The sequence below is a fragment of the Brachyistius frenatus genome, unplaced genomic scaffold (genome assembly GCF_029030835.1).
Source record: "Brachyistius frenatus isolate BFR_SWC_R1_liver_20210118 unplaced genomic scaffold, ASM2903083v1 Contig_77, whole genome shotgun sequence".
In the NCBI taxonomy this organism is placed as follows: domain Eukaryota; kingdom Metazoa; phylum Chordata; class Actinopteri; family Embiotocidae; genus Brachyistius; species Brachyistius frenatus.
Window position 1 is genome coordinate 1348051 of NW_027210676.1, and position 26849 is coordinate 1374899.

The following is a 26849-nucleotide window of genomic DNA, read 5'->3' on the forward strand; positions in this document are numbered from 1 at the left end:
TTTGTAGGAGCCTCTGTGGAGGATTTGGCAGATTAGACAAACCACACAAACGAGATGAAACAGGTCTTTGGCAGAAGCAGTTCATCTCTTCAGGCTGATGAGAAGTTTCTTTTTAATCGCCGTTAACATTCATACCCAACCTTAGTGTTTACGCCCATTGTTGTGAGAACACATTTCAACTCATTTATCAAATATTTAAAAAAAGTTGTTTTTTTTCTCTTATTTAAAAAAAAAAAAAAAAAAAAGCACTTAAAGACATATACTGTATATTTTGAATGGCAAAGGATCTGTGAATATATTGTGAACTTAATAAAGTGGGGGGGTGGAATCATGATATTCTTTGTTAAATTCCAGATTAAGATTTGGGAAAGCCACAGATCGAGCTTTAATAACTGCCTGACAATATTTTAGTGTTTTCAGAGTATTTCTAAAGCTTGGAATGACAACTGATAAAAAAAAAAGCCTCACACTTTTTGTGGGTTGCACACCATTTAATATTTCCTCTGAACTGACAAATTGGTGCACAAATGAATATTTTACTTAGTTCGGGTTGTGTATGCTTATGTACTTTTTAGGCTAACAATCACTGATGGTTGGTGAGTCCACAACATTGGTCCAAACTGAAATATTTGATGGAGTTGCCATAGCTGCTTTTTAAATTTAGTACAGAAGATTTACACAGTATACCCCTTCAGGATGAACTGTAATACTGTTGGCGATGCCTTAGATTTGCGGGTCATTTTGACCCGAGGACAACAGGAGGGTTAAACGTGGTAAATATTTGACCAGGATCAGCAGGTTAACACTCATTGTGAGCTTGTTAGCTCAAGGCTCCACCGTGCTCTTTGGCCTCGGAGATCTGTTAATCTTATTTGGATTTTGACGGTAAATACAAACACTAGCTTTCATAGCTATTAAATGACGATACGTCAATATGAGTCATCGTTCATTTGTACTGATTGGAATTGTTTCGGCATCTCTACTATTATTGGTGGCCAGGTATAATTTTAAAATGACCTATGAGGGATTCACGGGCGGATCTGGAGGGAACATGGTGAGGGGGAAGGACCTATTCACCCACAAAATCTCACCTTGGTGGCCGGCTCCAGTTTCAGGGCACTTTTTAGCACCTCCATTGCCTCTTTGTATTCACCCTTGTCTGACAGGAGCTGAAAAATATTAGAAAACCAGCAGTATGAGCAGGACTGGAGGACCGATGAATCAAAACAAACAGGATCGATAGCAATAATGTACCTGCTATTTTTTTTTTTTTTTCCTCAGAAATAATTAAATTGACTTTCATATTAAACAAATTATTGTCCCTTCAGGGACTCTCCCAACAGTCATTTTTTTATTTATGGGTTGATAAGGATTCAATGAGATGATACCTGTTGTCTCTCAGTACGGGCCCTTACCTTTCCCGCCCTGAAAAGGGCCTTTACGTTGTTTGGCTCGAGGGTCAGAACGTCCCGGCTGGTGTGCAGTGCCTCGTCAAACTGCTCCAGTTTGAGCTGAGCGGTGGCCAGGTTGTTCAAACACTTCACTCTGTAGTCGGACACCTCTTCCTCCTCTGCCTGAATGCCACTATCGTTACCATCTGCGCAGATACAGAGACGCACGGCTCATCACATACACGCACCCTGCTGCTGTGGACACTTTGTGGTAACTTAATTTTTCTCTTTTATTGGTGACACAAAAGCTTAAAAAAAAAAAAAAAAAGGTTGACAGAGATTTCTCGACTCATCTGGGGGACTAGTTTTATATTCCTGCAAAATCCAGAAAAATAGTCTGACTTTCAAGGAGAAACTCCCATCGGGAATCATTATAAAGCTGATTCATGTTCTGTTTTTTTTTTATTCAGCTGGATGTTGTATCACTGTCACTGCTCTAAGTGCAGCCTGGTTTCACCATTAGACGTAAACATGTCCAGCTGAATTAAGTGGTGACCAAAGTAATGAGCACAAAGGCATTTTACTCTTGGCCTTGAGAATGTTAGGTAATAAATGTTAGCAGTTTAAAGAGCACTTCTGTGCGAATGCGCTACACAGATGTGCTAAACTAAATTGTATGGGAGACCTTAGCTTACCTTCCATGTTGCACATTTGATTTTTGAAAGTGCGAACTGATTTTTTTTGGGGGGGTGGTAACAACAGAACAAACTGTAAATGCAACACTGACGCATGTTTTCAGGAGATATGGCAAATTTGTTAGCATACAGTTTTAAATGTACACATTCAGAAGATGTAGCGCAACATTAAGTGGTTTGTTCGTGTTCCTTTAATTAAGGTAATTTAAATATACAAGGTGCCAATTAATTGCTTAGTTGATCAACAGAAAAAAAAATCACCAACTATTTTGGTTATCAATTAATTATGTTGTCATTTTTTTTTTTTTTGTGAAAAAAACCCTGATTGCAGCTTCTTAAATGTGAATATTTTCTGGTTCCTTTAGTCGTAGATTATAATAAACTGAATATCTTTTCGTTGTGCGCTGTTGCTTAGGAGAAAACCAAACATTTCAGGCTGCAGCTTGAGCTTTGAGAAACACTGGTTCACAATTTTCACCCTTTTCTGACATCAAACAGCTAGTCAATTAATTGAAAAAATAATCGACACATTAATCGATATTGAGCTAAATTATTTGTATTCCGACAATATTCACACTCCTTTCAGCTCTGTTTTGGTCTCCACCAGCCAACTAAAATACCTGTCATATGGCGCAGCGGTTAGAGTACAGCTTTTTTATGCTGGAAAAAAAGCAGCCTGTCGCAGCTGGAAACAAAGCAGATGAGAGTGAACCAAACATAAAACCAAAACAATGAGCTGAAAGACTCTAAAACACACCAAAGAGCGGAAGGAAACTGCAAAATCAGGTGATAATTCTCAGTGTTCATTACTACTCGCGACTTCTTTCACATTACTAAGAGTCATTAGATCTGTTGTTAATATAAAAACATCAAGTTATACTGAATAAATCTACAACTCTATAAATCTTTTTAATTCTGTTATCATTTTTTATTATTATATGTATTACAAAAAATTGTTAAATGCAAAGTCTAAATATTGAACTTAAAAACTTAATGAACTTAATTCTTGAACTGAAACTTAAATTTCACGTACTTTTCAAACTTTCAACTACGTCTCTAGATAAACAAGTTAGTGTACATTGACTTAAGATTTCTTTCTTTTCCTTTTTAAAAACACTTTTTTTAGACTTGACAGGATCCAGATTTGATTTAGATTAAGAGAGTGAAGTGTTACATTGAGATGTGATAAACACTTTTACACTTAACCTCTACTCAAATGTGTTTATTTACCTTTGACATTATTGTTAACAATCAGCACAAGATTGTGAGTGTGACTTTGATAGTGCTTTTGTGAATGCATGCGATTACTGGTTAATCGATTGGAGTGATTTATAATCTCTAAGTGTCATGTATTTGTAGAATAAGTCTAATAGGCCCCAAATGACCCAATAGAAGTTGAGATGTTGGTGTCTCTCGTGCATTATCCTCCTTTTTTCTGGTCGTCTCCTCGTCCACTAATTCCATGATCTCGATGCCCTGATGAACTCCTCTCTTCAGTGCCACAGTGAGTTCACTCACTCGTCCATCATCATTGATACATTATGAAGCAATTCGTGTTTTTCTCTTCACTGACTCGTTCAGTCCCATTTCCCTCTCGGGCCCACCCTGCCTCATCAATGATTAAAGTGATTAAGAAGGTGGAAATAATAAGAAAGTTGATTAGCTCGTATTATGCAAAATAATTAAGCAAAAACATTTATCATGGCACTTGGTTTCGATTGGATGTGGCTCTGCATCGTGACAGTGTGATTAGTGTGATGGCAGGATGGAGGAGAGAATCGAACTGTTATATCACTCTGGGCTCAGACTGATGGGGAAATGCAGTGTCTCCATCAGACACTGCGTTTTATGTTGTGTGTGCATGTGTGTGTGTGTGTCTGCGCACTTTTAACTGCGTTGCATTTCCATTTTGATCAACTACTTTAATACATCCATGGTATACACAACAGCATGGAAATCTATTCCATGAATAAATTACAGTTTTGATTTCGGCTTACCTCTGCTGCGTGTGGTGAGCATATCCAGAGCCATACAATAGGCCCTGGCAGCCATACCGTATTCCTCCCTCTGGAAATGAAAGTTTCCTCGCTCTCGTTTCTGGTTGCCGATGCGGATACGGTCTGCGATGGACAGAGTTAATGGGTCTGGTTTCGCTCTGATGTCCAGCAGCTGCAGCTGGTAGAGTAAAGGAGCCCAGGCTGGAATATCAGGCTCTCTGCACATAAACAAACACACACGCAATCAATATCATCACACAGTCCTGTGTGCAAGAGTCATAACAGATGTCTTTTTAAATTCGTCCTGAGGAGTCAGATTTTATAAAGTCAGTCAGTTACCAAGTGTGAGACTGAAAAATAGGTTATTGGCTTTTTTCTTGCAGGTTGCAAAGCTTTGTTCAGCTCACACATGAAATTACTCGTGTTTAAAATGTAGGCTGCCATATTGAAACATAATAATCTACAATATCTCCACCTCACATTTGTTCTTAAGTGTTACTTCCTGACTAACCAACAGGGATGTGACCGATGTTGTCGCAACTTGTATCACATCAGACAACACACTCTGCTTTGATCAATACAGCACTGATCCTGTCAATTACTGCCAGGAAGCACTCAAAGTGTTCTGCTGCTGCCCCACAAAGCCACATCACTTCACTGCTCCTGCTTTTTCTTGGCCTTATAAACTTTCTAAGGTTGAGCTCACTCGAAATGATTGTGGCACTGATTTTTCCCTTGCTTTTTTTGGAGATCTCCAACAGAAGCTCTAGATCAGAGTCTGCTTGGCTCTTACAAATTGGTGCTAAATCGCTTTGTGTGAACTGTTAAAAGACGTGATCCGTGAGACTCGGCAAGGCATCGCTGATGCCCAAAAGACAGGGAAACATAGCTGCATGTGTAGCTCCAAATCTTAAATTTTGGTGCGCAGTTGTGGCAAGGATCAAAATACTGTATAAGGAACACTGCGAATAATAGAACAACAAGCTTTATTTAATTGTAGGTTAAAAAAAATATCAGGTGTTTTAAGCTAAAACCTTGATGATGACTTTTAAACACTGCCTGTTTCGATGCACAAATTATATCTGGACCCATCAGGGAGTCGTATAAAAAGTTTTGTGACCCGGTTGTGACCAACAATGAAGGCAATGATGACAAGCTCCAGTCAATGACAGTGCAAACTCTGCTAAACTCTGTAAAATACTAGTTTAGAGCAGTTTTATACACATGGTTTTGCGTCATTTCAGGTGTCACTTCTTGCGTGACAAAAAGAAGTTTGGAGACCAGACAGATTTGTTGGAGATGTCTCCTGGTGAAAATCTTATACTATGTGACCTTTTGTCACTATTAAATCATGAGTAAACCACAACAACTTTAAGAGTCCTGATACAAGACATCAAGTTGTATAATGTGAACAGTACAGATGATGTTTCTAAAGTCTGTCCATTCAAACGCAAATACAGAACTTTTTTGACTATAGTGGTGCATCTGCTATGTTTTTATCAAAAACTAAGAAAGTTTTTGAGGATATCAGTTGCTTGAAGTGACAACTCTACTGAAAAGTATTTTAATTTGAAGTTTTAACTGTCTGATCAGGACATGAGTGACGAATAGAAACATTTTATTCACAGCACCACTCTGTATAGATTCAACTTCACTGTATCCAGCAGCTCGCACACCTTAAAAGCACACCTTTAAAGACGTCTGAGCGACTCCGGCTCACTTAAGCCGACAAGAATTTGAAACTGAACCCGTGAGCTGCCGATGGCTTTAGCTTACTCAAGAGTCACTCAGAAGGAAAGTTAATTTGGTTTTCAATCATCTGGCTCCTGTGACCACATGGCACACAATGGTCCATTATCAGTTTCTTTTTGGAGGCTCTAATTTCAAAGGTGGGTTTGTGTCTGTGTGTGTGTGTGTGTATGAGAGTAAGACAGAGACAGAAAGGGAATTAAGAGAGCTTGACCACAGTTTGAAAAGATAATTTTTAAGTAGGCCATGTTATTGATTAACCAGGAAAAAAAAATAGAAAAATACCATCCAAAATAAAACCTAACAATTGTAATACTGAAATGAACAATTTGTGAACTATAAAAAAGGATCCCGACTGTTTAATGAACTCAACAAAACATAGATCTAAAACCAAGCCAGACAGAAGAAAGTCCAGCTTCCTGCAGACCCACACCAAGTCCCTGTTTGCTGCAAAGTGATAGAACTGTGAGTCGTATCGGGTCATGAATTATTTAAACTGGCTGTGTCGGTGACACAGTTTATGTTTGTCTAACAGAATTAGTTGTATCCCCAGTTACGGTGAGGCTGTGTCAGCAGGTGGGATCAGATTACCCTTTCACCTCTCTTCTCCGGAGACCTCGTTCGCTATCGCACGAGTGTGAAACCTGCAGTTGAGCCAAAGCCTCGGAAATCTAAGCCGGATCTATGTGCTCACAAGCAGCGTTCCAAGATGTTATCATTCTGGGCCGGGAATAAGTAGATGAAGAAGAAGAAGACGGTCAATTTGAACTATTTTTGATGACAGCGCTCAATCCCATCGATTTATTTTTTTTATACCACTGCATGAGGAACAGAGAGCTGAACTGTGCAACAGGTGTTTAAGTGCAGACAGGGACAGTACATTAATATATGAAGGACATGCAGCACATCGCTTCTGTTCCACTCTGCAATGTTAGTCTTTCTAAAACGGGCCTCCTACATCTTCCGTGCTAATGTCATGCGTTTTGTTGGCGTACAAAGAATATGAAACAATCACCACATGATTCACCACTCAGTTTGTGTGGCATATGAACATACTGTAGGCGTTTGTTGTCTTTGCATACTTTTCTTAACTCTTTACTGAAAATATTACGGTATTGCAGGCCGAGTGTAACAGAGTGCAGCATATAACAATAACACACAGTGTCCTGCTGCACACTCCAGATTAAATGTGTAAATTCACCCCTGAACCCACGACTGAAGAAACCTGTTGTTTCTCTGTCAGCGAATAAACACTGGAGAGTAAACTCAAAGTCCATCCATCTCAATTGCTCTGCATCGAGATCTGGTTTGCTGTCAGTGTCGCAGCCTTGGAGTCAGCTGATGATTTTACAGACTTTGTCCTAAAAGAGAAATTCCTAGGTTGTGTCCGGAATCAAAGCCTCATTCACTCTTTCTACAGCGATGGAAGAGGGGTGAACAGAAGATCTTGGTGGTCAAAGGTCAAAGGTCAAGGTCACAATGACTTCCAGTCTGTCAGAAAATTGTGAAATCGATATCTGAGGAACTCCTTTATTGGCATGTGAGCTCGTACAAGGATTCCTTCAAAGTCTTCACTACATATATCAGATGAGTCTGGACAGACAGATTTAAATTTCAAACAGAATTAAACTGATTTACTGGATGGATCAGTGAAGACAGGAAGAAAGAATCAAGTTATATTATTGTCACAATATCGAGCTGGATATGGTCTTTGGTTTGTAAACCCCCCCACCACTCATCATTTCATCAGATATTGATTTTTCTTTTTCTAACGGCAGGAACTATTATTGCTCATGACTCACACAGAATGAGACACATTACTTGAGAAGTGATGAGTCATTTTTTTTTATTAATCGATGGCGGTGCAGCTGCTTCAGCTCTAACTGTATCAACTAAATGTGCCATGTCAACACTCAATGAATACCAAACGATGTGTTAGCCTGCAAATGAAACAGAAATCACACACAGTGACTGCTCACTGCCCGACAAAAAGCAATTCTTCACTAGCAGGATTCAACAGATGTGTGATGCCATTCGCACACAGAGCACCAGCTGAGGATTTATATCTAAAACACAAAGGGATAATGTGAATAGTCGAGAGTTGAGGGCTTCCATTGTTGCCATCATGAGTGTTAAACAAAATCAGCATTGACTGGCGAGCTGTTGAGTGTAATCTGAGAATGCAGCGCACTGACAGATCTATAAGGTTTAAGGTGTCATGTGGGTCACTGGTGATTAGCTTCACACCAGTGTGCTGCTGCGCTGAGCTTAGCCAATGAGCCCCCGGGGTCTTATTAGTGCAAACAGGAAGCAGAGGCTGGTCAGCAGGACGAGATCCCTGCGCAAGATGAAACCTGAACCTGTAACTAAAGCCCAGGTCAGCGTCCAAAAAGTGAGCTGCAGGGCCGGTTTCTCTTCCAGCTCCTGTCAGCCTCTCTTTACTGCTCTTGAAGAAACTCTGATCACACAAGGGGAATTCGTGTTGTGGAACGGCCAAAACTTTTTTGTACTAATGCTTGTAATTATGCTGTATTAACACAATATTGGTAGGGTAGGAAAGAACAGGAAAAAAACTCCCCTTAATTCAAACACGGAAGTGTTCATGTTTCCATGTCATTCCATTAAAATAGACCAAATTGGCTAACTTTGTTTTGAATTTGGAGCGTTTTTAAATAATGGTGTCATTTTTGCCAAAAAGCAGATGTTGCAGCTGTCACAAATTCTGCTTGGAATGTCAAGTAGAAAATGACGTACATTTTTTTCCCCCAACTTGTAATTAAAGTCTGAACGATGACTGAAGTATAATGTAAATGTGTCAAAGTCATCATAGAATCCATCCTTGGAGGATCATGAATATCTGTTCAAAATTTCACAAAAATTGAATAAACAGATTTTGAAGTATTTCAGTTGGACAAAAAGTGAAGAACTAATCAAGTGACAGTCCCTCTAATGTGCTTAAAATGGGTTCATCATGATGGAGCAGATTTGTTTTAGCAAACAGAATGCAAAAACATTTTTTTAACATTACTTGATAAGCCATAATTGTGTAGTTTAACTTTTATTTTGTGCGAAATTATATAAATTTCACACAAATATCTAATAGGATCAAATGATGACGTGATGACATTTTATACCTTTTATACATCAAAGGTCAACTTTAAATCACTTTAAAATTGTCACTGCATATATTATATGAGTCTGGAAAGACATGGATGTAAACTCCAACTCGACTGGTTGACGGAGGCAAACAACCACGAGGCGGTAATTCAAATATATCTATTTTTTTCTTCTCTTTGACCCTCCTGATGGAAGAGACACTCATCTGTTTTGTTGATGCTTCTCTGAACTGGTAGTTTGGACAATCGGACTTGTCGATATGACTCCTCTGTCTTCTTTTCTGTGTTTTTTGTAATAGCTTTGGATGTTTGTTTTTAATGTTAAAAAAAGAAGTTATTTTTGTATTTATATGAAGTACCATTTTAATCTTTCTTCAGTTTCAAGCTATTTTGCAGAGAAATGAACCTGCAGGTTGTCACCTGACACAAACCCAAGTAATCAGTAGAGACAGAGAGTTTTCCTGAGGTGTAGCATGGCCTTCAGCTGTCAGAGCCTGAGGACTGAAGAGATCAATTGTGGGCTGAGTTAAAGATTTGAGAAATATGCTGTGGTTGCAGCTCTGATAGCACAAAGAGACAGAGACAGCTTCAGGTGCCAGACTGGATTTGTTTATACTGATTTCCTCCCTTTAATGTTTAACCCTCGTGTTGTCCTCGGGTCAAAATGCACAGTTGAACAGCTGTGTTCAACCAAGTTCCATTTTATTTCTATATTTTTATATTTTTTGGGATCATTGGTCATCATTCTTTAAAGAAACCCTCACAGCCTCCTTGTCACCAATGATCCCCAAAAAAATATGAAAATAAAATAGAACTTGGTTGAACACAGCTGCCGGTCATTTTGACCCGAGGACAACAGGAGGGTTAATGCAGGTCACCACCAGGTCCAGGGCATACTTGTGGTCACGTTGAACATCTGTATTTTTCCCGAACTGATGTATCTGTAGGGTTTCATGTAATTTTAAAGAGTCATTAAAGTAGTTAGCACTTCAACTGTGGGAAAAATTTTGTTAGCAGATTTTCTTACAAAATTCACGTTGACCTCCTACTGAATGTTTCAATAGCTAATGTTTCTCAGCCTGCACTGTTTCTATCTGGCGTTTGTGTGACGTGCTTGTATTTCTGGTACTGGGACTATAAGCAGATCAGATAAAACCAGGAATGTTTTCACTCTTTTTATGAACAGTGTGATGAGGACGAAGCTTTTCCCTCTCATATCATGGGTAAAGTATGATTTCATTGCAGATGACTTTTATTTGTGTTGTGGCTTAGCAAACTTCCTCAATAAGGTGTGCGATAGTGCCGCTGACTCATCCTGTTATCTGTCATGCAGACCCCTCACCGCTCTGAATGAAAGGAAAAACTCCCTCAGAGGAAGAACAGTGGTCACTTTGACGTCATGCGCTCCATAAATGATGGAAAGGCCAGCGATGTGCCTCATCCTGGTTTCTATGGTTACAACCGTAGATAGAGCCCTAACATACTGCAATAAATGCAGTGTGCAGCTTGAGTGATGATACAAAATCCAAGAGAATTTATGAGGGTGTTTATTTTTACCGCGATGAAAACAGGTTTACTGCTGCTCTTGTTCAGTGGTGTGTCTGTTTCGACTCTTGGATGGACACACGGCATCAATACAGCCGTGCAAAGAAGCTTAGCTATAATCCTAGCAGTGGTGCGACGTCACAGCTGTTTTTCCTCGCCTGCTGCCATACGAGTTAATTTGCAGCAAAACAGCTCCCTATTACAGTCCGAGATCAAGAAACCACACGAGTACTAACAGTGTAAGGCCTGCCTACATCCTGGCAGAGGAGCTCCTCAAAAGTCCCCATATAATCCACAGCACATTTCTTCCAGCCTGTTACAATGCATCCCATCTCAACCCCAGGCTACCTGCAGAGCATGCAGTGTGTTTTTAATCACAGGGGATGTGTACTTCTCCAGCCACTTCAGAGAGACACAAGAGGTTCATTTTGGTTACACAACTTGCTAAAACCAGCTCTCAAAGTACAGTATGAATTATCAGCAGCAGGAAGGGTGAATGCCACTACTCTGAATAAATAACAACAAAACAACAAACATCAAGTACCTGATGGAGTCTGTAAAGACAACTTTGTTTACAATCGGTATTATGCCCCAAAACTCTGTCTTACACACAGCATATAGCAGCGACAAGCACAACTGGTGTTTTTGTTAGTTTCAGGCCAACACCGTTGTCATTAAAAAATAAAAAAGATGACAATATAAACGACTAAGATTGTGTAAATCAATCTGCGACTGTTAAACTAGTAAAGGTGGATTTGGACACGCCCGAAATACACACATGCGCTTTAGACTGCGTAAAATATAGTCCATCGTGTGTATCCTTGAGGTCTGGCAAACATGCCGGTGCATTTTAGTAATAAACACATAATTTACCTCCCCGTTTGCTTGCCAGCAGTCCTCTTTTTCACCGGGAGCATGAAACTGTCAGCTGGTCATGAGGTCACATCGGTGCAACAAAGATCTTCCAATAAGCTGCTTTGTTTTACAATTACTCCATGGCGACATTAACTTTAGTAACATTTTTCACTGTAGAATACACGTGCAAGTAAAATCTATACAGCTTTAACCGAGACACATTTTCAACTGCCAATCAGCAAAATGTTATCATTGCGTTGGACTATTTGGTTACAGGTCTATAAATAAACTTGTGTCTTATACAATGTACATTTCATTTTCAGGTGCTGTTTTGTCATGTTACAGCCAAATAAATATATTTAAACTTTAAACTTTATCATCTCTTGAGGAAATTCAGGTCTCCCAGCATAAAGGTTCTTGGTTTGAACATCGGCTGGGGCCTTTCTGCGTGGTTTTCTCCGTATTTGTCGGCCTCCTCTCACGGTCCAAAGACATGCATGTTAAGTTGATTATTCTAAATTGGAAGTGAACGTGACCGTGAATGGTCGTCTGTCTTTCTGTGTTGGCCCTGTGATGGACTGGTGACCTGCAGGGTATACATGTACATCGCCTTCACCCAAAGTCAGCTGGGATAGGCTCCAGCACTCTGTGAGTCCTGTACATGATGAAGCAAGTATTGATAATGGATGGATGAATGATGAATGAAATGTAGAGGCTGCAGTGTTTTTTTAAAGATACTGTTCATGTGAATTGTCGCACATTAATATTTGTACTTTCTCAAGATTAAAAATAGAGGTTCTGCTGTGTATTTTCTTGTTGCCATGGTGAATCACATAAGGATTTAGTGATGAGTGAACATATTGTTGATATGACGAGATGACCAGTGAACATTAAAAACAACGTGGGATGTTGCCTTGTTTTTTTTGGTTGGACCACAACAGTGGGGCCAGCCCTCTAAACAACTGTCAATCACTGAGTCATAAAGTTCTACCATTGGTCAGCCAAATATCACGATTTCCTGTTTCAATTTCAAGTTTAAAGACCTCATTCCAAATTAAAAGGCCAGAGCATTTTACACACATTCAAGTCATATACTTGGCTTTGACAGTGTCTTGTGAGATAATGAAATAATATTCAGATCAGTGAATTTGAAGGCTCACTCTGGTGACAAAAACATGATGCAGCAGTTCATTGGAGACCTTTTTCACTGCAGATATTTTGACTTGACATTATAGGAAATTCATAGGTAAGGTAAAATCCATTAGAGTAAGAATGGCTCTTTTTCATTAAGTGTCTCAGTGAGCTATATACGACAGTGAGCCAGACAATGATCCTGGAAGTAGCTGTTTTCTACTACACCTGAGCTTTTCCTGCTCTGACAGGCCACAATTTCTGCTGTGAAAAAAGGTCTACATGATAAGACAAAATATTCCAACTTCTTGGTTAATACAGCAGCAAGTAATTCATCAATGGTTTCTTTCTTCTTGGGTCAACCCACATCAGTAAATCCTTCTTTTACAACCCTCCTTTCGACTACGGTTGGATGCAATTCGCACGCTGCCCAAAGCCCATCAGGAATAAAAATAACTTCAATGATACCAGTGTTTAAATGCAATTTATCCAATTGACCACAAAAAATTAGGGGCGGGGAAACACAGAGGAAGAGAGAAATGGTCCACACATGGATAATCAAAAGAGAGTAAGTGTGCAGATGGACAGCAAGAGCGGTGAAACTGAATCCCCACCAACTACTAAGAAGAATATCTGTGTCTCCAGCTACTAAAGGTTCAGCTCTCTGCACCAACCATTTGTTTACTTAACCTCTCTGCTGTTTCACACGCAGGATGTAGCAACAGACTCTTTATGTGGAAAGAATCCAAATCTGAGACTCAGCCATGCAGTCCATGCCCATGCAATTTAATTACATGTCAATTGTGAGCTCCATCCAACTGCAGTGAGTGAATGCATGAATGATTGAGTGGGGAAGTTCAAAGCTTTTTGAACACAAACAACACCTTTACTCTGACTTAAAGGTGAGCAGGACAAGTTTCAGATGCTACCTTATGCAACTATCTGAAATCTCTCAGGTTTGGTCTCTGATGTGTGGCAGCATCTACATGAATTGTTCCTCCTCCAAAACAACTGAGGAGGTTTTCCTGTGTATTAGGGTGGATGAGAGCAATCTGTCTTACACAGAAATATATCCCCAGAGGTCATGATCTAGTAAACCAGTCTTACTGCAATCTGCAGAAGATATCTTATACGGGATTGACTCTGAACCCATAATCAATCAATATGAACCAGCAGACGTCTCTGAGGTGTGCACGGTGCGGTCAAGTGGCAATTTCTCATGCAGCCCCGGGGACGGAGGTTTAGTTTCAGTGGATTCTCTGAGAGGTTAATGTGAAGCAATGACAGCCCGGTCCTTTCTATGCTCACACGTTATTTCTAATGATTATATAAACCAAATCTCTGCCAGTTTTGGATTTCACTCTTGAACTTCAAAGCTTTCTAAGTTACGACAAATTCAGCGTGAGGAGCCAAAAAATCCTGCTCTTTGAAAGATGAAAGCCCTCCTCTTCCATTACTGTTATACTGCACATAAATGTCTGCCGTGCTTCAGTGGACACATGAAACCATGAGCGTCACAGGAGTATTTCATGCTTTCTCTTTGGATGAGCAATTTAACTTGCATTCAAATCAAAAACAGGTTTTTTTTTGTTTTGTTTTTTACAGAAAATAAGATTTCCAGATGAGACATTAATTATCATTCAACAAGGCTCCCGTTTGCCTCAGTGTGTGGTTGTGAACCTAAATGTTTGTGACCACTAGCTGCTTTATGTCTGACATTCTGGTCAAGGAATAAATGTCATAAAGAGATAGTGATCAGAAATTAATTTCCCCTCTAAGTCTGGGCTGTCACATGTGCATGTGTTGAAACCAGATAACTCCCACAGAGAAAATGTCACCATTTCTGGAAGATCATTTTGCAAATTGAGCACACAACAAACGGATAACGGTTATCGCGCTCGTCACTGATAATTAAACGAGATGTAACTTTAAAGCAGCAGTTGTTGCTCATCCGCACCTGGACAGCTACACCCGGCCTTTATGCCTTTTCATGTTGGACATATTTGAGTTTACAAATGCATACATGATGTGTTGACTTTTCTGAAGTTGTGTGTGCACATCAGGCAAAAACATCATCATTATCATTCACTGTCGCCCTCCTGTCATATCGATATCAGGGAGAAATATGACCGCCTGAGTGAATGTGTGTCTGTAATCTAACCAATAAAGATCAAGCCTCCTTTCAGCAGCAGCCAGCTCTGCCTCCCTGTGCAGCCTGTGAATCAATAGCAGCAACCTGAACTCCTGACTTATTAGTCAGGTTGTCACAGTAGAGCAGCCGGTGTGTGCCGGCTCTTTACTCTCTCTCTCTCTCTCTCTCTCTCTCTCTCTCTCGCTGTGCAGAGGTATGAGACCTAGTGCATTAATCATGACTAAAACAACCGGATTCCTTGAAAGGAAGGGCTTGGCTTTACTTAAACTAAGCTGGTGGCAGTGGTATAGGTCACTCTCATCACAGAGAGCGCAGAAATCAAACACATAGAGCCCATTTGCAGGAAATTTCAAGCTGTTTTTGCTCCTATCATATCCCTTTGTTTACTTCCACAGATAATGCAGTGTTCAGGTACACATGAGCTCATTTGAATTGTCCTTTACCATGTGGAATGACAATATGAAACATTAGCACGATGCAACTCATCCCATCAGTGCTATCAAACAACTAAGACGGTGCCATTTACAATGAGATCTTATAATGAGACTTTGTTAATCCTTAAAGCTTTAACACTGCACATCTGATTTCGCAAGTGACGACATCGGTGGGAGTCTGCCAGTCATTAGCTTTGAGAGGAATATTTTGAAAGTCTGTTGTGTGTGTGTGTGCGCATGCATGAGTTTGTCTGTGATACACAATGCTGTAGACGACTGATGACGGAGCACTGACGTCTCAGCGCAATGAGTCATGCGCCACGTCCCCTCTGACGGTAACTCTTCATCACCCTAACACACAAACACACACACCCCAGTGCCACTTGTCACTCTGCTACAGATCTGCTTCCTCCCAGGGTGCACTCGTCACCACAGCATCAGCACCACACTGCTCTACAGACAACCTACACATCGGTGTATTTGCTCAGACACACTGTGACAGTTTTAGTGTGTTAACCTGCCTATACAGACCTGCAGCAGTGTGTGTGTGTCCAAAGTGCGTCACTGTTAGTAACAGATTGCCCCTCCACTATCCCATCTGCTTCCATTCTGCTGCAGCTACAATTGAGCAAAATGTATTAAGTGAGTTCAAGAGTTTTCCAACAACTCTGAGTGTTATCACCAGACAGTCTGCCCGAACTTACGCTACATGAAAGGTTGCAGCTTCTTTGCGGTTTGAAATTTGGGTCTAAAATTGTAAAATCATAATAAGAAGTGACTTCTGATTGAGCCACAAATGACGAGTGGGACTGGGTGGTCTTGGAAGTCAAAGATTCCCAGAAACAGCCTCTGTACTTGAGCAGTGACAAGGAAGATGGAAAGCAGCTATGAATACAACGCATTTGTTGTTTTCTTGGCTAACATAGCAAAGCAAACTTGGCTTGAAACAAACTATGGCATGTTGTTTGACCACATCTGAAGTGTTTGTGGCTGCTCTGAACAGCATCATTTGAAGGCAGTGTGAAAAGCTGTCATAGAAAGAGAGGAAACGTAGTCATGGTTCAAACTGGGATAAAGATGCACACTGTCAGACAGTGGGGCCTTCACAGTGTTGCACTCATGTATGGCTATGATATCATCTGTATAAGGCTGTACTTATAGAGATATAAAGGTTAACACTACAATAACAAAGATAACATGCAGGCATAATGTTCATCATGTTTACTATTGTAGTTTAGTGTATTAGCATACTAACATTAACCAATTAGCAAAAACCACAAGCTGCAGCTGAGACTGATGAGAATGTTGTGTGTTTTAGATGGTCTGCCTTAATATAGCACCTTTTTACCTTAGCCTTAAACAGACACATTCACACACCAATGGTTGCTAAACTGCCATGCAAGATGCTCACCTACCATCTGCAACAATACAGGGTTCAGTGTCTTTCCCAAGGACAGTTCAGCATGTGGACTACAGGTGGCAGGGATTGAACCACCAACAATGCGATTAGTGGAAAACCTGCTCTACCATCTGAGCCACAACCTTCCCTCCAGTTATACATCATCTAAAGGGGACATGAATATGTGTAGGACATTTTCTGAGAGTCCATTCAGCAGTTGTCGAGACACTTCAGTCTGGACCAAAGGTAACCAATCAACCAACAAACAGACGTTGCCACCTGCCGTGTCCAATCGCTGCATGAAGTACACTTAAGTGTTCAATTGTCAGTTTCTGAAAGTTACAAAAATCGCCATGTTGAAGCCCCATGATGTCTGATGTCAGAAAGGAGTGGGGAGATTAGATTTCAGGCACTGTTCAACTATCCCAACAAGCTCTTAATTTGAAGGATACTGACCGGCCTACAAGGTGTTATGTCTTGATTTAAATGTTACAACTCCTAACGCACTGGACAGTCAGCTGTGGACAAGAGCACGTTAGTTTACTTTTAAAACCAGTTTTGTGCAGCCATCTATTCTTTGTCATGCACCACTAATCTCTCTGCCTCCCTGCCTGTGTGTATTGTCGACAGCAGGCATGGATGATTTAAAAATGGCATGCTGGCATGGGTAGGAAAAGTGCTGGTAGGGCTGAAATGCCATCTCACGTGTGTTCCTCTTGCATGCCACGCTATGGAAAACTGCCTCTGTCGTAACATGGCGGTTATACAACAGTAGCACAGCTAGGGGCACGGTGGACGAGAGGTGATGTCAGTGAAGCATGACTGCGTTGTCACTGTTCCAGTAGACACCAATTTATGAGAGTAACATGTCTGAGGTGAGGGTAGGACAGCAGTTGCAGATATTAACCTCTCATATGGAGCCTGTCATGATAACGGGGAATCTGATTTTCTAGAGTGACATATATTTTGATATTTTAAAACATCTTAAATAGAAATTGTTTAAATATTTGGGTAAAAAAAAAACATCATTTTAAAGCAGCTGTGGTGATAAGGATTAATCATGATGAAGCCTGATAAGAAAAACAATGTGCTTTCATCCTCTCAAAGACCACACCCAGCAAGTATTAGCCAAATTACTGCTGACAACATTTTAACTTTTAATTAGAATTTTAAATGCAGCAATGTCACTTATAATGAAACATTTTTCACATTGTGGGTATTTTTACTTCAAGGTATCTGTAGAGACGTTTGACCAGAGCGAACGTACGCACACTGGAGTAATATTTCTCCAAATGTGTCCTCTTTTCTGTTTTGTTATGTGTATGCATGAGATGTGACACAGAGTGCTGCCACTAGTGTGGCATTACACCTAAAGCTGGTGACAGTATCGTACACAGTGACGCACCATTCCTGGTACACACAAATGTAAAAAAATCTAATATGCGATATCTAAAAAGTATTACTTTTTGCAAAAGGAAATCCATTTAACAGTGTGTCGGGTCTCAAAAATTCAAAAAAACATTTGTGAGAAGCACTGAAAGTAAACGTGAATTTTGTTTGTTTATGACCAAAGCAAAGGATCTGAATACTTCTTTAGCGCTGACTCCAGCTAACACAATAATGAGTGTCTTTCTCTGAGACCCATGTAAGATCTCTGTACAGCTGCACTGGTGTGCTGCTTCTCCAAGGATTATAAAAAAATATATATCTAGTTTGCTTATAGATATGCTTATTTTAATTTAATACCTGGGCAAACAGGCTACCTGAACAAAATATCTGTAAACTGAGAGCACTGTGGGAAAACAGTGGTCACGCAACACAAAGTCAACTTTACTCTGCCAGGGCTTATCTGCTCTAAAAATATACTATCTACCTAAAATTCAATAAGGAGCATTTCCCCACAGGAGATTTACTCTCCCACTAAATACCCGCTTGACTACAGAAAGCAGAAGTAGATATAACTGAGGGCAGTGCTATATTACGACCGAGGCTGTCGATGGGGGAGATAAGCATGCGAGCAGTAGGGGAAAAAGGTAAACATCCAGGGAGATTAGTTGAAGGACATGCACAGTTCAAACAGTGGCCAGAGTGGTAAAATACTGCGGTGGCACCAAAACAACCCACCATCTAGATTTCAGAGGTCAAACAAAAAGTCTGCCTTGATCAGATGTAATTCCTACATTTCATTTTTAGCTTACGTTGAACACGTCAAAGCTACATGCTAACATGGCGGGTGGCTGTAGCAAACTGAAGAGCGCCTGGTGAATGAGAGCTGAGCCCGATCTTATCTGGAGCGTGCTGCAGCTGTCAGTGCTTGCTGGCCTGCTCCTGGAGCGTGAGGTCTTGGTGGGTGTGGTTTCTCTGTGCCGGGAAAGAGACATACGTACGGCGCCCAAAAGCTACAGTCAAACTTGTTTAGGTCACAAGGGTTCAATTGTTGGTTTGTTCACATCTGTCTGTGGAATCTTTCACTGATGACAAACAGAAAAACAAAGAAGCATGTTCCTCAGACTGGTGTCAGTTACACCAAACAGACGATTGTTTGTCAAAGTAATTTTGGACAGAGAGGAAACATCGACATTGGGAAGAATGGTTTAGATTCATCACTGTGTTTTCCACAGAGGAGTGTCTCAAAGGTCACATTATTCATTTGACCCAGGTGGTTCTGCAGAGTGAGTCACACAGAGGAACTCCTCCTCAAAGATTTTCAGAGTGTGCAACTTGCTTACGTATACAGACACAGGAGAGAAGTGCAAATGAGCGAGTGAGCGAGACCAGTATAACTGTTTGGCAAGTGAGTCTTCCGACCTGTCTACTGGTAAGAGGCTGATGTAATGAAAAACAGAACTGCCAGTTTTTCGCTGTGTCATGTTACATCGAGTGATAAGGTTGGTTTGCAAGAAGAGAAAGAGAGCACGAGCACGAGCACACACACACACACACACTGCAAATTAACCTAACACCCAACATTTAATTAATGCTACAGCAGAGAACATGTTTAACAGCTTTTCTGTCTGCATTGTGAAGAAAACAGAAAGACAGAGACCAAATGTGTCCTGACATTTCTCAAGTCTTTCAAAAGTGGCTATGCCCACAGCTGTCCTCACTCAGCATCAGATTTGATCCCATTGATGAGATTTGGTCTGTGAATCTGCCGGACTGCATGCCTTTCTGCTCTGAGAAATGTCACAAGAATGTCAACAAACAGCACATTCAAGATGTTTCACTGGTTAATGCCTATCATCTACTAGTCCTGAGTAAATACAGTGGTGTGAAAAAGTGTTTGCCCCCTTCCTGATTTCCAATTTGTTTGCATGTTTGTCATACTTAAATGTTTCCGATCATCAAACAAATTTAAATATTAGTGAAAGATAACACAAGTAAACACAAAATGCAGTTTTTAAATTAAGGTTTTTATTATTAAGGGAGAAAAAAAATCCAAACCCACATGGCCCTGTGTGAAAAAGTGTTTGTCCCCTCCTGTTAAAACATAACTTAACTGTGGTTTATCACACCTGAGTTCAATTTCTCTAGCCACACCCAGGCCTGATTACTGCCACACCTGTTCTCAATCAAGAAATCACCTAAATAGGACCTGCCTGACAAAGTGAAGTAGACCAAAAGATCCTCAAAAGCTAGACATCATGCCGAGATCCAAAGAAATTCAGGAACAAATGAGAAAGAAAGTAATTGAGATCTATCAGTCTGGAAAAGGTTACAAAAGCCATTTCTAAAGCTTTGGGACTCCAGCGAACCACAGTGAGAGCCATTATCCACAAATGGAGAAAACATGGAACAGTGGTGAACCTTCCCAGGAGTGGCCGGCCGACCAAAATTACCCCAAGAGCGCAGCGACGACTCATCCGAGAGGTCACAAAAGACCCCACAACAACATCCAAAGAACTGCAGGCCTCACTTGCCTCAGTTAAGGTCAGTGTTCATGACTCCACCATAAGAAAGAGACTGGGCTAAAATGGCCTGCATGGCAGAGTTCTAAGACCAAAACCACCGCTGAGCAAAAAGAACATTAAGGCTCATCTCAATTTTTTCCAGAAAACATCTTGATGATCCCCAAGTTCAAACTTCAAGCAGCTTTGTCTGGACCCCAAAAGGCTCTATACAACATCTTTGTCACGTATGCAGCAGTACTCCAAATGACCTGTAAACAGAATCTGATGCGTAAAATTGACAAAATTATCTTTTATTGTCAGACAAGAATGACTCTCTCAGTCTTGATAATATGAACGAGTGAAAGGACATGAGTCTGTCAATGACAAAGTCTGATTCAATGTAAACAAAATATATAAGTAGAAAAAGACTTGCTCCCACCTTGATGTATTTCCACCTACATTTTCCTGTTCAACAGATATCAGCTAACTTTTTTACCCTCACATAGTGACAGAACAACAACAAAAACACCATGACCTCAAACTAAACGGCACAGCTCGCTAACAGGTGATTAATATTACACAATAATTATCAATCATCAAGGTAAATGTTACAGTACTTTCCCATGAACTGAGGCTTCACTGAACTTGCTCCACCCTGCCACTATAAAGCCAGATCAGTGAGCCTGGTGTAATTAAGGCCCCAGCAGCCATTAGGCCCACCTCCCCCAGGGTCAGAGAGAGGAAGATTCCTCTTCCCCCACCCACAGTAGGACTTGTTTGTTTTTCTCCCCTCAGAAACTGACAATGAAAGCCATCTGGTGTGTCTCCACCATGCTTCTACTGTTCCATCAAGGGCTAATAATTTAGGCATGTGATTATCGACTATACTTGCATGTTGTGATTCTCGGTCTGTGCAGGTAATCTGTTTGTTCACAGTCTCTACATGGTCATTTATTATGCATGTTATTCAAAGTGAGCTTCTTCAGGGTTTGATTCTGGGTCTTTCACTTCTTTGTCAAGAGATGCTAAATCAAGGGAAAATTACCAATAATATAAAAATCAGTTTTAATTGCAATGAAAAATGCAAATGCAAAACAATGCAAAACAACACTCAAATACACAGTATGTCCAACTATAAAACCCCTAGCTAACTGAGCTGACCACACTGATATATAATGTTTTCTGGACATTGAATGATACAAGGTTTGTCTACCTAATGGTAAAAACCAAAGTTGTATTATTTGAATAATTTCAATCTGAAAACCTGGGTCCCACCTTGCCAAATTTACAACTTGCAAACTTTGATTAGCATCACGGCATCAGAGCGTATGCCAAGGACTCGGGTGGGATATTTTTCTCTGAGTGCTCAAAATTTTGTCAGACAAATAGATCAAGGTGTTGAATCTAGATTTTTCTTCTTTTCAAATATAGGGCACTTTCTTTATCCTTCTTACCTGACTAGTCAAACTAGTCTTGCCATTCTTATACTTTTTTTGTTTTGTTTCCCAGACTCTTGTTTTCTTGCTCAATAATCACAACGTCCCTGTTCTTACTATTTGTGTTTAAAGATCTGCTTTGTCTAACATTTGTTTATGGAACAGGTCTATTTACCCCAACCATAGTCCCAAAAGCCCCCTCAGTTCCTCACAACAGGGTTTGTTAATTGTCCAACAGAGAGTCTGAAAAGGGACATGCACCCAATTTAGGCAATGGCGGCATGGTTTGCCTTAAAATGTCTACAATTTTAGACTGTAAAATATGATTGATAACACTTTTGATTTGTCTTTAACTTGACCTCTGCATAAGAAGTTATGTTTTTGGTGTAATTTGTTTGTTTGTGGTTTTGTAAGCAGGATGATAGAAAATCAGCCAAACCAATTTTAATGAAACTTGGTGGAAGGGTGAAACATGGGCCATAGAAGGATCCATTAAATTTGGGAGAAGATCCAAAACACGGGGCAGAGGTTTTATTTACTTCAATTAACATTGAGGGAAAGGGCATTTGGCCCACTTACTACCATACCTCATAAAATCCAATAGATAGTGGTAAAGGTAATTTATGACAAAACATTGGCCATTCCAGAAATACGATGAATCCACATTCATGGGTACCAGTAATCCTCTGCAATACACATACTTGCTCAAATTTAATACAGCAAGCAGGCATTATGGAGCACTCAGGGACAGGGGTTTCATTGGGGAGAACCAGAACCGGTACAATTGTAACATCACCACAACTGTGATAATGAACAACAATTTTTCTCTCAAATTAATGTGTGCATATGGACATAAAAACTAAAACATATCATGTAACTAACTTTACTCTTGTATCTGCGAATTGTTTGTAATAAACTCCTTGGTGAAGGTCAGTGCCCTCCAAGTGCACTGCCAGTTTTTACTGTTTAATTCATTTGATGCAAGTGAAAAAAAAATTATCAGAAAAAAAAATAACTTGTATCATTCACACTGTCAAAGATTATGTTGGTTTCCTGTGTGTATAGTATGTGCATGAAGGGATATGTGTGTGTGTACAGCATATTTTCCCTTTGTGTACTTTTACATCAACTCCTCTTGGTTATAAATCATTCTTAAAATAAACATGAACAGCAGTAATACAAATTTTATAAATATTTAAAAAAAAAAGAATAAACAGCATACAATCATGATATATTATTCCAAAATTAGAACAAGTGGTTGACACTGTCCATCTGGACTTGAATTGAACTATTCATTGAACTCTTACATATCCCAAGGGTTTAATTAAGTCTACTTCAACATGTGCCACTGAGGTAGTTCTCAGTAATGCCAAGAGTAAAAATACGGCAACACCTTTGCTGCCAGCACTTGGGTTTAGGCTTCTGCCTAAGGTTGTTGGCAGCTGTCCAACATAACCTTAGAGCGCACCACTTCAAACCAAAGAAGTCTTTAAATGTGTTGTGTGAAGATTTCCCATACAGCTAGAAACATACTATGCACTGTATAATGGTAACTTATTTAACTATGTTTTCTTGTCTTGAGACCAAAGTAAAGCAGCTGCCAGTAACATTAAGTGTTTACTTTGGGGTTGTGCAGGGCTGATGAGGCAGACATCCTCTGGCACCTGAAGGTTTCATGAGTGTAGCGCCTGCCCAGAAATCAACAGATGCTAGCTTCCACTGCTCTGTGGTAATGGCTTGATGACTGAGAGGTTGCAGACTGTGTATATGACTAAGTAGTATTTCTCAGCAGGGAACAGATCTGACGCACGCTGTTGTTCCTCAAAAAAACGAGTGTGACGGAGTCTTTTGTCACATTTCTTTTTTAAAAAGCCTCAAGGCATTAATGTCTCAGAGGAAAAACGTCAATGTTTCATCTGTTGATTCAGTCCCGACCAACTTGTCTGTTGTAATCAATCAGGTAAATGCCCCTCACTTCTCTAGGAGTTTCATTATCCTTGAATTCACCTTTTTCAGGAGTTGCAGCTCTGATCGCATCAGACACTGCAGCCGGCACATCACCCACACACGGAGCTACAGACCACTCCACTGCTCTGTGTTAAATCATACTGTCTGACCAGCTCTGCACACTGTGCGCATAGATAACTGTGAAGTGCTCTTAGCGGCGCTGTGTGCAACAGGCGACTGACAGAGTTCAATCAATGCATCTGCCAGAAAACAGAGAGAGGCTAATGAGATTGTGCCTCATTGCAATGCTGTCATTTTGCAGCACAGACATGCTGAGCCTGCCAAATCTGCTCTGAAACATGACATCTGTTGCTGCTTGTGATTGTCATTTTTCTCAGTGCTCAAGTATCTTTTTATGAAATACTGTTGACATAGACTTTGACAAACAGGATAAGTTTACATACCATACCACCACATTTCTCATCCGTAACACCAAATATTGAATAAATGTATTTAACTTTAGGGACTGGTGACATTTAGATTTAGGGCGCCAAACATCCTCAGTGAGTGAATCCTGTTTAAAGAGCTGGCATGCAGCTCTGATAGTCTACCTTATGGTACAAGTAAGATTTGCTACTCAGCACACAACCCTAATCAGCTGCATCAAAACAATCATTACCGAACCTCCTGCTGCCTCCTTCTCGACACGACACAAGGCGAGACTCCAGACAGCACCCCAGAGACTCGTTGCTCTCACCTCTCACACCCCTTGTCTTTCACAGAGCTCCCTAATACAAACAGGACGTCACGCGCAGGGCTCAAAAGAGGCTGAAAAAAAACAAGCATGCCTTCACAACACAATGTTCAGTAAACGTGAACACTATGTTGTCAACAATTTTCAGATGTACTGAGTTGTACTTTCAGCTGTAGGAGTGGATTTGAGTCACAAATTTAACCCTGGATTCTGCACCTTTTTCAGGCTTTTACTGCCACGTGATAATTCTGAGAGCACGGATGTGTTTTTACATGGTTCCTCTTCAGAGCAGCTCCTCAGTTAATGGTTGAGTATGTTCCACACGTGGCAGAAATGCAAGTAAATTATTTTTGTTTTTTGTTTTTTGCTCGGAGCTTTTACATCAACAACATTTTGTGCCTCGGCTGACAGTGGCATGCTGGAGAACTGCTGTCCGCTAACAGAGCACACAGAGCTCTAGATTGAGTGTTTGAAACTTTTTAATATTGTATAATTAGCTCTAATAGGTATGCGCTTATTTACAGAGTTGATATTATCGCTTTCAGAATTAAATTAGTGGCCACAATTTAGCCGTTTATGAAATTGCTTAATATACACTATATTGCTGTGTGCTGAAAAAACTGTTAGCAGTGAGAACTATAGAAATGAATTCGCTCCAACATAATCAACTAGAAAACAAATTAAATCACATTAAACTAAATTTCTGATATGTTTTGCCTTTAGTCCCACCTTAATTTTCAAATATGCTCATTTGTATATTATTATAGACAATCTCATCTAATCACTGTGGTGCGTTATTGTCTCACGTGTTCAGGTTATCTAAAGTAAACATTTCATCTGTAAACAGTGGCTTTTCGGCAGCGACATACCAATCTCCCCTCTGTTTATTCTGGCTCTTTAATAGTGTAAAGGTTACAAACCCAAGCCATTGGCTGTAATATGAGCGGTGTTCTCCCATAGGTTGGAATGTTACAAACACGGCACTGATAGGCTACCTCTGAATGGTGCTAGGAAGAAGCCATCTGCTCCTGTTTATGGTCCATTAACCCCATTACCCCCGGATAACCAGGCTGCCACCACAGCAACAGGTTCAACAGGCCTGGGCTTCTAACTGAAATAATACATAGATGTCATTTATGTAAAATCAACAACAACAACAACAACAACAAAACCCGCTCAAGTCTTACTATTGCTTCAGTGTGTTTCTTAATTCATAGGAAGAACGGTAAATGGAAAGTCCCTACCTTCCCAGAAGTCCATAGGCATATTGTGAATCGGCCAACAGTAATGTGATGTCGCCCTGCTGCATGGACATGACACACTCCTCCAGGGCCTGCAAGTGTCAAAAAACAAGTTATTTAGAGGACTGACTAAGCATATTTTATCTGTAGCTTTTTACATAATAACAACAAACACACAATAGCATTGTTGTTGTTGTTGTTGTTGATGTTCTTAACTAACTAAAATATTAGATTACAAGTTACAAGTTTCAAGTACGTGAACTTGCCTTTCAGAAATGCAAGCTCGAGGAATGATAATGTCTGCCGGTCAGTTCAGACAGGATTATTGTACTGGATTATTATGTTGGCAGAGGATGAGCCACAATTTTATAAATGGGCCTCAAACTTTTCTTCGTGCCATCATGAGTTTGACAATAAGGACTTTGAGTGAATACCTCAACAACTGTTTGATGGTTTGTCATCAAAGTTGGTTCAGAGCTTCATACCCACCTCAGGACTACTTGTAATAATTTAAGTGACAGTTCCAATTGAAATTTTGTCCAATATCCTGGTGTATGAACAAATACCTGCAGTACTAATGACTTTCCCATCAGCCTCAGCTGCACTTTATGTTTCATGTTAGCCTTGTCATTGTCAGCAAGAGCATGCTGATGTTAGCATTGAGCTAATACACACTAAAGCCACTAGCATGGCTGTAGAGTTTTGCTGAACTATTTTTACAGCCTCTACCGGTCACCGTGTGATGTAACACAAACACAAACAAGTGTGATGTAATACAAACATTCAATAAAAACCAAAACCTTCCTGTCTAAGAGGCTGAAAGGTTAAAAGCTTTCACCTGGTTCACATCTCCATCTCCGATAACAAAGACAAGATTGCAGTCCTTCTCCACCACAGTGCGGTCCTCCAGGACACACTGCATCTTCACAGAAACCTCCTGGCCCCAGGTGGGATGCGGAGCCTGTGGGGTCCGGGACTCCAGCAATTTCTTCCTCAACAGCCGGTCATCTGTGTTAGGAAAGAAGAAAAGGTCATGCAGGAGGTAGTGGGTTTGATCTGTAAGTTGTTGGTAAACTAGTGCTCAGAAAAATCCACAAATCACTTTTCTTCTTTTGTT

The 26849-nt window shown here is 40.3% G+C and overlaps 1 protein-coding gene across 2 annotated transcripts in view; it reads right to left on the reverse strand.

Annotated features, from left to right (window-relative positions):
* The window catches only part of fkbp16 (FKBP prolyl isomerase 16), a 30938-nt gene that overhangs the window by 1323 nt on the left and 2766 nt on the right, over positions 1-26849 (reverse strand). For both annotated transcript variants that reach the window (XM_069708699.1, XM_069708698.1), the window contains 5 exons: positions 26571-26740; positions 25736-25824; positions 4084-4301; positions 1416-1597; positions 1092-1169 (listed from right to left, as the gene is read on the reverse strand). In XM_069708699.1, the coding sequence (XP_069564800.1) occupies positions 1092-1169; positions 1416-1597; positions 4084-4301; positions 25736-25824; positions 26571-26740 (737 nt within the window). The remainder of the gene's footprint in view (positions 1-1091; positions 1170-1415; positions 1598-4083; positions 4302-25735; positions 25825-26570; positions 26741-26849) is intronic.